This window comes from Neofelis nebulosa, chromosome 16 (assembly GCF_028018385.1).
Source record: "Neofelis nebulosa isolate mNeoNeb1 chromosome 16, mNeoNeb1.pri, whole genome shotgun sequence".
Lineage (NCBI taxonomy): Eukaryota > Metazoa > Chordata > Mammalia > Carnivora > Felidae > Neofelis > Neofelis nebulosa.
The window spans coordinates 15,346,577-15,359,138 of NC_080797.1; the positions used below are offsets into that span (position 1 = coordinate 15,346,577).

At 59.6% G+C, this 12,562-nt stretch overlaps 1 protein-coding gene across 3 annotated transcripts in view; it reads right to left on the bottom strand.

Annotated features, from left to right (window-relative positions):
- The window catches only part of RNF213 (ring finger protein 213), a 105,141-nt gene that overhangs the window by 6,210 nt on the left and 86,369 nt on the right, over positions 1-12,562 (bottom strand). For all 3 annotated transcript variants that reach the window (XM_058703593.1, XM_058703594.1, XM_058703592.1), the window contains 14 exons: positions 12,225-12,347; positions 11,352-11,462; positions 10,564-10,806; positions 10,197-10,278; positions 8,609-8,643; positions 7,436-7,530; positions 5,721-5,880; positions 4,817-4,997; positions 4,015-4,106; positions 3,154-3,411; positions 1,692-1,824; positions 1,303-1,386; positions 793-973; positions 394-595 (listed from right to left, as the gene is read on the bottom strand). In XM_058703593.1, the coding sequence (XP_058559576.1) occupies positions 394-595; positions 793-973; positions 1,303-1,386; positions 1,692-1,824; positions 3,154-3,411; positions 4,015-4,106; positions 4,817-4,997; positions 5,721-5,880; positions 7,436-7,530; positions 8,609-8,643; positions 10,197-10,278; positions 10,564-10,806; positions 11,352-11,462; positions 12,225-12,347 (1,980 nt within the window). The remainder of the gene's footprint in view (positions 1-393; positions 596-792; positions 974-1,302; positions 1,387-1,691; positions 1,825-3,153; positions 3,412-4,014; positions 4,107-4,816; positions 4,998-5,720; positions 5,881-7,435; positions 7,531-8,608; positions 8,644-10,196; positions 10,279-10,563; positions 10,807-11,351; positions 11,463-12,224; positions 12,348-12,562) is intronic.

The following is a 12,562-nucleotide window of genomic DNA, read 5'->3' on the forward strand; positions in this document are numbered from 1 at the left end:
TCACCAGGGAGCGACGTGGGCCAGATGTGGTTTGGGAATGTGGCCTAAGACTCAGAGGGCAGGCAGCAGTGGGCCTGTGGCAGTTACACAGGTGCCGTGGTGTCGGGTGACAGGCTGTGTGTGGAGAGTGAAGGAGCGGGTGGCCGCCAGGGGCTGTCAGGGGCGGAGGCGATGCCGTTAACGACACAGAGAAATCCAGCAAGTCCACGGGAACCTGAAGAGGCCCAGAGGTACGCAGGGGACCCAGGTTCTGGCCTCTGGGGGCACCGCACGGCTGGACGGTCATCCCTGTGCCCGTCTCGCTCAGAAACAGCTGGGATGCAAGGCCAAGGCCAACTTTCACAAAACAGACGTGCCGGCCCGGCAAGTCCTGCGGGGGGGGGGCAGCCGCACCTTGAGCGTGAGCCTGGGTTTGCCCTGGAGGAAGCGGCTGGTGACCTGGCGCTGGATCTTCTCCAGGTCGAACTCCTGCAGGGTCTCCTGGCCCTGCTCCACCCTGTACTGGCAGTTGGAGAGGATCAGGGGCACGAGGTCCCGCTCGACTTCGTAACTGATGACGTGCAGGTCCGTGACCTCGGAGGCATCGACCGTGTAGCTGAGGGACACACAGACGTGGCGCTCGGGGACCCACCCGGAGCGGGCTCCCGGCTCCCGCCCTCCGTCCCGGCGGGCGAGCGCGCTGCCCGGGCCCGTGCACCCAGCCGAGGCAGGGAAGTGTGACCGCCCCCGCGGCCCCCGCGACCCTGCGACCCCCATCTCAGACCCGGCTCCCGCGGCCGGCCGTGCGCTCACCCGTTGTTTTCTCCGGAGAACTCTCCCACCGCGTAGACCATTTCGTTGTGCAGCCTGATCAAATAGCTGACTAAGGCAGTGGAGCAGAGGCCCCGGCCCCGGCGACGTGGCAGAATGACCTCGAAGTCGGTGTCCTCGTCCAGGTCGGCATCGCAGTATTCTTCGGGCAGCTTGATTTCACCTTGGGAGGACGGGGAGCCCTCAGCAGAGAGGCCTCCGCTCACCTCTGCGCCGCCGCTCCCGCCACCTCCAGGCCGGCGCCCAAGCCCGCGGGCGCTTCCCAAGTGGGGACAAGCTGGAGCCGGGGACGCTCTGCGCGCTCCGTCCCCCCCGCCCTCACGCGCCCACCGGTTTCAAACAATCTCAGCTCCTTCCTGAGTCCACATGCACAGATCCGAGATGACCCACGGGCTACTTTTTTCGTGGTATGTTAGTTCCCTTGCCCCCGACACCTGTGCCCAGAGACTCACGGACCAGGGTCAGGCGGGGGACAGGGAGCGTGGCACCTACCACTGGTCTGCAGTGACAGCCTCAGCTTGTTCCACGTCGACAGAAAGATACGGATTCTCCTGCGGAGTAACTGCTTCAACCCATCTGTCCGACAAAACACCTTCTAAGGGCCCCGTGAAAACCTCTACCCGGTCGGGTCCGACCAACACCGTCGCGCGCTCTTGGGGACGGGCCCGGCTTTGCGTCTCCGGCCTCGCCAGCGTGTGGGAGTGCGGACGCCGAGTTTCAGCCGCAGCCAAGCCTCTTCTGGGCTTTTGGGGTTCACGGCACCCGTTACTCCGCACTGAAGGCTGAGGGGACGGAGGCCCCGAGCGCCGGGCTGGCTGCGGCGGTCTCTGTGAACCCCCAAACACAGCTGGCGCTGACCTCCTCCTGGAGCGGAGACGTACCTTCGTGGTGACTGCCGATAAAAGCTCGGATGGGCTGGTGGTCGGCTTCCGAGACGTTCTGGAACTGCTTCACCAGATCCCTCTGCAGGGCCAAGATCTCAGGCAGCGATTTTACCAGCCTTAGCTCTGCCTCCTGCCGAGGGAAGGCCGCCAGGCCGCACATGAGCTCACCTGTCCCACGTTCCCGGGGACACGGGCTCCGGGGCTGGCTCAGGACCTGGGTTGGCATCGGAGCCGGCCGAGGCGCCATTTTACGTGACGCCCCCCCCCCCCCCCCGGGCTCCTCGGGAACAGGAAAAGGCCGTTTCCGTCTTTCACAAGTGCCTACCGCCTGCCGGCAGGACACCCTGCACGCTAGGGACGGAGACGCCAGCGGGACACGGTCCCTGCCTTCACGGGGCTGACACGTCACACGTGTCTGCCGAACACTCGGCAAAGAAACCGGCCTCCTGGGCCCCGGCGACGGGCTGGCTGTGCAGGAATCTGCCAAGAGCAGAGGCTGGGCGTCGCTCCCGTGTGTCGTCTGAGCCCCAGGAGACCCTCCCTGCTTGGGCTCCTGCCCTCCCACTGACCGACAGTCGTCGCACTTGTCCCGACAGCCAACACTGGTACACGGCGGGGAGGGGGAGACAGACGCTACCACAGAAGGCGAAGTTTCAGGGGGCATGAGGCTCAAGTGGGGCCTGTTTCCGGTCTCGGCCCGACGCGACACTTCACTGCTCCCTTCCCCCCACCCCCAACACCTTTCTTCCTTCTGAGGCCGAGTCTGGGACACGGCAGACTCTTTTTGTCAGTTGGTTTCATTCTGGTTACGTGTTCCCAACGAAAAAAGCTTTTTCTTTCCACAGACCCTCACTGATGGCCAAGCGCTCCCGGCACCGGGGCCAGGACGGTGGACGGGCACCCCCCGGGGATGACCTGAGTTCTGCTCCTTCTTGCTGAGTGACCCGGGGAGATGACATCCTGGCCCTCACGTTCTTTACAGATTCCTGATTCCTGCCAACTCCGACCGGTGTATTTCCTCTGTGACTTTATGGTTCAAACCGCCTCACGGCCTGACCTGCATGAAGAACCTACCGTCCCCTGGAGTCCCTGCCACAGGTGGTCCAGCAAGAAAGCAGAGCCCTGGGGCACCCGGGGGGCTCAGTCAGTTAGGCGCCCGACTTCGGCCCAGGTCCTGATCTCCCGGTTCATGGGTTTGAGCCCCGCGTCCGGCTCTGTGCTGACAGCTCAGAGCCTGGAGCCTGCTTCGGATTCTGTGTCTCCCTCTCCCTCTCCCTCTCTCTCTGTCCCTCTCCCGCTCACGCTCTGTGTCTCTTCTCTCAAAGATAAAATAAACATTAAAAAAAAAAAAAAGGCAGAGCACCGAGGGAGTCGGTTACATGCCCCGTGTGACTGAGTAACAGCCAGGCCTTCGAGTCCGCAGGGACACGGGCAGGTGGTCACTCAGGGGCAGCCTTACCTTTTGCAGGAACTTCCGGAGGATGGGCACTGTGTCTTGGCCAGAATTCTGCTCCACGACGTGCTGCAGATACTCAACCGTGACCCTCCTCCTGCAGGCCCACATCTTAGAGCAGTGGACCACACTCTTCTGGGGCAGGTGAGGCAGGAAGGCCCCGGGGTCACCGTACACGATTCTGGCCACGGGGTTGGAGCTGATCCGCTCATCCTGGCTGATCTGAGTGGTGACCGTCAGCAGGGCTTTCTCCAGATGCTGATGCTGGGTGCGAGAGCAGCACAGGGTTCTGGAGGTGAGGCCGCTCACACAGACCGCGACACGGGGGCCCCACCAGCGGGCAAGGCCGGGCGTCCGCCCTCCCCGGTTTAGCAAGCGACCAAGTTCTCTTTCACGACGATTTTCAGGTTCCTTGCCTGTGGGCTCATGTCTCCCCAGATGAGAGACCCAGAGACCTGTATCCCCATCCTTTGACTTGGGGGCTTTTATCTCCCTCTGGGTGTATCTACTCCCAATACTGTTCTTATCTGAGAGGAGCAGTGACTCCATGACTACCCGTGCATTTTTGCTGGGCATCTACACACGAGTCTGTCTCCCTACCTGCTGTTCTCACTATTAAAAGTAGCGGACAGAAAGCCATCTACCCCTCCCGGACTCACAGTAATTCCTCAACCGGCCAGCCCGGCCTCCGGGACGGAGGGCACGGGGACAGCAAAATGGTAGAGTGGCCGGTGGTCCACACCTGTGCCTGGGGTTCCGCCAGCGGCCCCACAGCCCTTGGGCGAGGGACGACGCACAGCCCAAGTGCCCAGGACGCTCCCAGGACACCCACCCGTGGGCTCCCAGCCGGCCGCCAAGGCCGCGTACCTCCAGCTCAGGGAGAATGAGTGTCTGCATGGCCTTCTCCCAGCTGTTTCGGAACTCTCTGGACGACAGCCTCGCATCGAAATGGAAAATTCCTACAAGGAAACACACGTCACCCAAGGAAAAGAAACCACAGCAGCTATGTAAACACTGACTAAAGGCAAGACCAAAGTCACGCTCCCTTCCAGCAGGGGGACGAGGGGGGATGCAGGGCACTTCTTGCTAAATTAACCTGAGTGTTTCAAAACGGTCCCTGCTGCTCCCAGCAAGCCCAGGATCGTGGTGAAGATAGAAACAGAAAGAAAATAAAGTGACTCTCAACGCCGCCACTCAGAAATAGCCATTCTGCTGTGTCACCTTGAAGACCTTCCCTTTCCACGGGTTTCAGTCTTTAAAGTGGGAACATTGGCTCAGTGACCACAGTGGTCTGTAGCCCCCTTTTCCACGGGACCAACTGTGGACACGGGAACACGGGCAGGTAACCCCGGACTGTGTGTCCTTATAGCAAAAGCAGAAGGGGCCACACAGGCCAGGGGTCCAAAGAGGACAAGTCCCAACAGAGGAGCAGACACTGGTCTCTGGACGGTGGGGACTCAGACGCTCTGCCCGTCCTGGACGACGCACGGCCTCCCTGCACGCGCGCACACACGTGACGCCTCTGTGCACACGTGCTGACCCGGCGGGGAAAGCGCAAAGACAAGAGCCGCCCTTCCCTCCGCTCGTCCCCACACCCCTCCCCGCTTCCCTTATCTGTCCCCGGCGTCGTGAGGAGTGACCAGCCACCCCCCTCGCCCCTCGAGCTCACTCTGGCCGGAGGGGTGGCGCTGCCTTCCCAGGAGGCTGCGCAGGACGAGGTGCACGGCGTTGATGGCCTCGTCGGCGCTCCTGCCCAGCGTCCTCGTCAACTGCTCCAGGTCCTGCCGGACGTGCTGCTGCAGAAACCCTCTGGGGTCCCTCACCGGAGGCTTGATGATGTTTATCACAGCCTGCGAGGGACACGAGATCTTGTCTGCGGGGGGCCGGCGGGCCTGGCACACGCCCCCAGGAAGGACGGCCGGTGCCGAGTCAGAGGGCGCTGGGGAGGGGCGGAAGCACCGCGCACACAGAGGTGGCGGGGCGGCGAAAGTGACCCTGTGACATCGTCAGCGTGACCTCGGGCCCACGCGGCCCTGCTCTCAGCTCGCTGAAAACACGCTGTGTCCCTCACGCGTTAGGGCACACGTCTGTACGGTCACGTGTGCAAGCACGTGGCCACAGCCTCATCCCTAGCTCGTTAAAGCTACACTGCACGTTGGGGCGCCCGGGGGGCTCAGTCGGTTGAGCGGCCGACTTCGGCTCAGGTCATGATCTCGCGGTCCGTGAGTTCGAGCCCCGCGTCGGGCTCTGGGCTGACGGCTGGGAGCCTGGAGCCTGTTTCAGATTCTGTGTCTCCCTCTCTCTGCCCCTCCCCTGCTCATGCTCTGTCTCTCTCTCTCAAAAATAAACAAACACTCAAAAAATTGAAAACAAAGAAAATGGATTTTACGGAACCTGATGGGTAGGGCCCCCCGCCCGCAGGGAAACGAGGGGGGTGTGAACCTTACGCTACTTTGTGGATTTGGCAACAAATACGTACTCCTGACCCGCAGGAGGTGGCCAGCACTTTTTGGACAAAACGACTCGCGGGTCGTTGCAAATTCGCGACCGAACGTGAGGCTTGCGGGCTGTACCTCAGGACTCTGGGCCGCCCCCAGGAGCATGGCCAGGTGGGTGAGCAGTCGTAGGAGCAGGAAGACCGCGGGGGCCAGCTGTCGGTCGGACACCACCGTCTCGCGTCTGCCCAGCGCGACTCCCAGCACGTGGCCAGTCTGCGTTCTGTCTGCGTGGTTTCTGGAGAGGACGAGAGAAGACAGGGTAGAGACTGAAGCCGGTCATCTCTCCTCGGCCCCAGGGGCACACCTCGGACTCTCGGGCCGTGCAGACGAGGTTCGCATTTGGAAGAGAACGGTGCCATGGTACTCGTCGCCGGGACCACTCGCCTCGGGGCGTCCCCCTTCCAAGCCTCACCTTCCCGTCTGACCGGCAGCCCGAGGCATTCTCAGCGCGAGGCGGCTGACCCGAGCGGCCGCCTGTGCTGCCCCCGAGCCGCGTGTCCAGACAGGGGTCTGCACCTGCTCCTTCCACTGAAGGGGGGGGTAGGTAGGCTAGGGACAGGTGACGTGGACATCGGGGGCATGTGCACCCCGATCTCTTTTTCCCCAAATCAGAAATGGGATGGAAGGCCCGGCAAAGAATTTCATGTCGCACCCAGGTGGCAGGCACAGCAGGACAGACAGCTGCAAAAATACTGGAGATTCTGGGACGTTCCGACGGTTTGTGGCGATAACAGGCTAGGATATTTTAAACTCTAATGGCAGCAGACTAGCGAAAATGTGATGGCCACAGAGGGGCCCCAGCTGCCCTCTGGGGGAGCACGGAGAGCCACACTCCTCTGGAGAGAAGGCTGGGATCAGGACACCAGCCTAGGACTGTTTCATAAGACGGACTCTGTCTCCTTCACGTCCCACAAATAGTGGTGGCAGCTGAGAGTCTCCAAGTGAGACGGCGTGGGCTCAGATAGAAAAATGCCCACTTTGTGGCTTCGCAGATTTAACTGTCGCTTTTAACCAGGTCACTTGCGTATGGCAAGCATATCTGTACAGGGGCCACGCCCCAGGCCCGAACAGAAGACATCTGAATAACAGGTGTTAATGCAAGTACGTATCCATGTGTGGCCTTATTTACAGAGAAGAGGCCAGTCAGGGGCGCCTGGGGGGCTCAGTCAGTTGAGCGTCCGACTTCGGCTCAGGTCATGATCTCACGGTTCGTATGTCCGAGCCCCACATTGGACTCTGTGCTGGCAGATCAGAGCCTGCTTGGGATTCTCTCTCTGCTCCTCCCCCTCTCATGCTGTCTCTGTCTCCCTCAAAATAAATAAATACACTTTTCAAAAGATAAAATGAATAAAATCTTTGAAAAACCAAAATTTCTGCAAAAAAACCCAGAAACCCAGGGGCGCCTGGGGGGCTCAGTCGATTGAGCGTCCGACTTCGGCTCAGGTCATTATCTCGCGGTTTGTGGGTTCGAGCCCCATGTCAGGTTCTGTGCTGACCGCTCGGAGCCTGGAGTCTGTTTTGGATTCTGTGTCTCCCTCTCTCTGCCCCTCCCCTGCTCTCTCTCTAAGAATAAACATTAAAAAAAAAAAAAAAAAAAAAGGCCAGTCAGCCAGTGACAGATCAGACACCGCACTGTTCCATGACCACAGGGACCTTGGCATTGAGATCCGACAGGCCCAAATGCACAAGTTATTAATACTGTATTCAGTATTAAGTTACCCGCTGGAATAGAATCAGGCTCCAGAACCCGTAGTCGGATCGCTTTGAAACGAAATGCCCGTCTTACTTACGTGACAGCAAGAAACCCGTCCTCAGGTCTGTGGTTAATCCCGCCAATTACAGCCCCGCAGTCCACACAGCGGCTCTGTTCCATCGGCCGGCCACACTAGGACACACACAGACGGGGCCACGCTCAGTTGTGGACGACTGTCGCTGCAGGCGCACACGCCCACGCGGGAGGCCGAGGACCGCGCTGGACGGCAGGCACGTGCGGGGGGCTCCCGGAGCCGTGGGGCCCGGGGCGCGTGCTCCGTGCACACGTGGTGTGCGCCAGGACACGGGGGCTTTGGGCAGGACAGACTGATACGCGCTCACGGCTCCTCCCTGCTGCCCCGACTGCCCACGCCCGGGCCCTGTCATCTCGCGCCGGGAACGCTGCCGCGGCCTCCAAACCCAGTTCCCCAACTCTGTTGGGACTTTTTTATTTTAAAAAAAAAAACAAACATATGGTTCGCTCCTTCCACAACCTCATTTTTTTCCAAATCAGATTGTGTGCTCCCGGATACTGCGAACTGCAGCCGGACCAGCCTCAAGCCCCAGAGCACGGAACGTCGGAGCCGAGAGCGGTCCCGGGAAGGACGTGTTCTCTCTTCCAGGTCTGTCGTTTGCTTGTTCAATTCAACAGCCTGCTGCTGAGCAAGCAGAGCCCCGGCCGGGTGCCGCGGGGGGTGCAGAGACGGGGCGCATGCAGCCCTCTCCCCCGGGGCTTATAATCCCGGGGGTCTTCTTCCTGTCCCTCGGTGTCTACACCACATCTCCTCCCCGGGCTAGCAGTCCAGACTACGGACCAGCCAACACCTTGCTGTTACAGAAAGACACGTGTCACGCGTCCCGTGTGGCAGTGGCCGGGAAGGACGGCCAGCGGCAGTCTTGCCTCCCACAGGGACTTTGGCAACGTCTGGAGACACTTTTGGTTGTCACGCTGGGGACACGGGTGCTGCTGGCATCCGGCGACTCGGAGCCAGGAACACTGCTCCGCACCTGAGCACAGCCCCCCCAGTAGAGGGTTACGTGTGGAGACCCACGGCGCCCTTGGTCGCCTTCAACAGCCTTCAAAAGGGTCTGCGCTCTCCTAGAGGTCGAGACCCTCATCAACCTTTTCCTCCACGCCCGCCGCTCCGGCCTCAGATCTGCAGGAACAGACGTTTTGGGCCCCGCCCCCCTCCCCGGACACCACGACTCACCTCTCCCACAGAGCAGGGGTGACCGTTGGGACACACTGTTGAAAGAACAGGACACACGTTGGCTGCTGAGTTTCCACCCCATGACCCGAGGTTAAGAGAGGAGGCCAACACTCTCCTCTCCGGCGCAGCCACAGCAGGACGCGGAGCACGTCAGTGAAAACACGCGTGGGCCTGATCGGACACGCAGAGAAGCTCCCTTCGCGGGCTCGTGCCGCGGGCTACCCCGGGAGCCACCCTTCCTTTCTCTTTCAACTTTTTTGTTTCTGAGGAGTGTGTTTCGTAACAACTTTTTAAACCCAGTTCAAAAGGATTCTTTGCTCAGGGGATGCCTGGCTGGCTCAGTGGGAAGAGTGTGGGACTCTTGATCTCAGGATCGTGGGTTCGAGCCCCACGTTGGGAGATTACTAAAAAATAAAAAAATAAAAAAATAAACTGAAAAAAAAAAGGAGGGGGGGGGCTGGGCAAGTCCTGGCTGTGTCTGTTTAGAATAATAAATAGGGGCGGCTGGGTGGCTCGGTAGGGGTTGAGTGTCCGACTGTTGATTTTAGCTCAGGTCAGGATCCCAGGGTTGTGGGATTGAGCCCCACGCTGGGCTCCGTGCTAAGCATGGGGCCTGCTTACAATTCTCTCTCTCTCTCTCTCTCTCTCTCTCTCTCTCTCTCTCTCTCTCAGGGTGCTTGGGTGGCTCAGTCAGTTAAGCGTCCGACTCTTGACGTACTCTTGGTGTTGGCTCAGGTCATGATCTCGAGGTTTGTGGGCTCGAGCCCCGCATAGGGCTCTGCGCTCACAGCTCAGAGCCTGGAGCCTGCTTCGGATTCTGTGTCTCCCCCTCTGTCTACCCCTCCCCTACTCACAGTCTGTGTTTCTCTGTCTCTCAATAAATAAATGTTAAAAAAAAACAAAAACAAAAAAAAGATTCTTTCTCTCCCTCTCTCTCTGCTCCTCCCCAGCTCACTCTCTCTCTCAAACATAAATAAATAAATAAATTAATTAATTAATTAAAAGGATGATTTACTCAGGCAACAGCAAAGTTTACACGAATTACAGGTGCCATCGTTTGGGCTCCTGCTTCTGTATTTATTTTTTTATTTTTTAAATTTTTTTTAATGTTTATTTATTTTTGAGAGGGAGAGAGACAGAGTGTGAGCAGGGGAGGGGCAGAGAGAGAGGGAGACACAGAATCTGAATCAGGCTCCAGGCTCTGAGCTGTCAGCACAGAGCCCGACGCGGGCCTCGAACTCACAAACCGTGAGATCATGACCTGATCCGAAGTCGGACGCTTAACCGACTGAGCCACCCAGGCACCCCCGCTTCTGTATTTAAAAAAGAACTCTCTTTGGGTCGGCACCTGGGCTGTGGCGTGAGCTGACCCTTGCCCGGGCCTCTGGTGTGGCTCATGTCCCAGGGAGAGAAGAGTGTGCCCAGCACGCCCTCCCCCGGGTGCTCAGGAAGGGGCTGACGCGCCCCGTCCGAGGCCAGCAGGCGCCGCGCTCTGCGAAAGCACCGATGGCGGAACCGGCCAGGTGTCTGGGACCTTCGGGCACAAAGCGCGTGGGCCCCGGGTCACATCGCGGGGACTGACACTTACTGTACCAGTGCACGCCTTCCAGACCCTTCCAGTTCTGAGCCTGAGCCAGCAAATCTTCCGGCATCGTTGGAAGAAAAGCGCTCTGAAAAGCCAAGAGAGCAGAGAAGCTTCAGGAACGTGGGCGCGTGGCCGGCTGCCACCGCCTGGGGCTGGGAAGCGGACTCTGCAGCCCGCTTCAACGCTCTCCACCGGGGAAAACAGAACAGGGCTCCCTGCGCGATGACACAGGGCAAGGTCTTCGCCATCGCTGGGGGCTCAGGCGTCAAGTGAGACAGAGGCAGAGAGGAGACCGCAGGACGACCACGGGTTCTACGGGTGCCCAGGGACGGCCTCGGTCTCTGTGGTGACAACCAGCCCCCGGGCTTACCGCCATAGTGGCCGGGGAGAAGGCCAGATTCCTCAGGGGTTCCAAGACTTCGCTGTGTCCGCACAGGAGGAGGATGGCCACGTGGACGGCCAATTCTGCCACCGTGCCTTCGAGGCTGCTGTCCCGGGCACCCGTGCTCAGCAAGGGCAGAGTGTCGGCCACGAGGGAGGTTGCGAAAAGTTTGATATCCCGATGAGAAAGGACCTCGCTCTCCTCGATGAAGCTGTTGAGAGCCTCACGTTGCTGGCGAGAAAACATGTTGAAAAATATATCAAAGACGATGACGTGAAGGCTAACACTGGCTCCTTAAGCTAGCCACACACTTCGATCCAGACACATATCGAGTAGGAAGGAAAATACGGTTGATTGTCACCGTTTGAGGGGAGATTATCCAGATGAGAGAATTTCCATCTGCAGACACAGCACCACACATCCCAGGGCTAACTCTGATGTTCTGCTTTGTAAACAGTATCTTAATTCTTGACTTTTCTTCCTTTTTTTTTTTAAGTATTTATTTATTTTTGAGAGACAGAGACAGAGCGTGAGCAGGGGAGGGGCAGAGAGAGAGAGAGGGAGGCACAGAATCCGAAGCAGCTCCAGGCTCCGAGCTGGCGGCACAGAGCCCGACGCGGGGCTTGAACTCGCGAGCCGTGAGATCGTGACGTGAGCCGAAGTCGGACGCTCAACAAACCGAGCCACCCGGGCACCCTTGTGGTTTTTACTTCTATTCAAGAAAAGTCCCTCTGGGCTTTGAGGCTGTGAGCACAGTCCCGAGTGTGGACACTCACCTCTGGCTTAGGATGGAGGTTTGCATCAGGGAGTCTGTACAAAGTGGCGACCTCTCTGAAAAGCGCTAACAGTAAGTGGGCCGCCTGCTGAGGGCCGGGGTTCCTGGAGACCTGAAGAGGCGAGGACGCCGGTGAGGCTCAGTTACACACGTCCGACTGGGGCCCAGAGTCCTGCTGACTCTGGCCTTAAACCAGGGGGAGGCGGACAGCCTTTCCCGAGACCTGGATGCCCGCCACCCCCCGCACCTCGAGGGCGGCCCCTGGCCAAGGACTCTGAGGCCGCCCGGCTCATAGACATTCCGCCATGCAGCTCAGTGCGTTTATCAGACCGCTTGGCACCCACGTAAGAGAGAGCACCGCTGTTCTCCTTCTGGGCACCCCGCCGTTCCTGGAACAACCCCCCTCCCCCCCAGAGCAGAGAGAGTCTGTGTATTTACTTCCTCGCTTCCTGGCACAGTCCCAAGGTACACGGGGCCTCCAAGAGGAAGCAAGACCAGAACCGCTCGAAGGTGACTCTATGAATGAACTCCCTGCCTCGTTAAGGAAATGAGCGCCACGTCAGCACCGACGGGAGTCACGACCGTGCACAGGTAGGAGCATCGTCCCCAGTTCTGCCCGCGCACCTCCCATCAGGGTGACCTCAGAGGAAGTGATGTTCAAGCAGGGTCTCACAGGAAATATACATGTGCCCTGTCACATAGGGGCTGCTGATGGCCCCTACCGGGCAGGTCAGCAAGGTCAAGCAAATCTGTCCCCTAACTCAGTTACTAACATCCTCCTGTTTCGGCCGGGCATGCGGGGGCCGTGGACACATGACTCGGCTCTGGGGCGCCATTTGGTACCGAGGGAAGCAGGGAGGAAGGGCCGTCCTACCTTCACAGCAGCCACAATAGCCAGGGGCTTGCACTCGAGGACGGCTTTGCCCACCGCGTCACGAAGGGACTTGTATTTGTCACCGTGCACCAGGTACCGGTCCATCTGGCTTGAGTGATCCTCCTGCAAGGCCAGGGACACGGGTTCATCACGGTGGGGACACGGTCAGCAAAGAACCGCCCTGACAGGTAGAGGACCCAGGCGATGGTTAGAGGTCCGGCCCCAGGCAGGACGGTCCCCTGCTGTGCTGGGACAGGCCGCCTCCTCGCGCAGTGGAGGGGGGAGTGGGTGCAGGACTGGGGAGGAAGCGGCAGCTCTGACCGTGTCGCTGTGTTCTG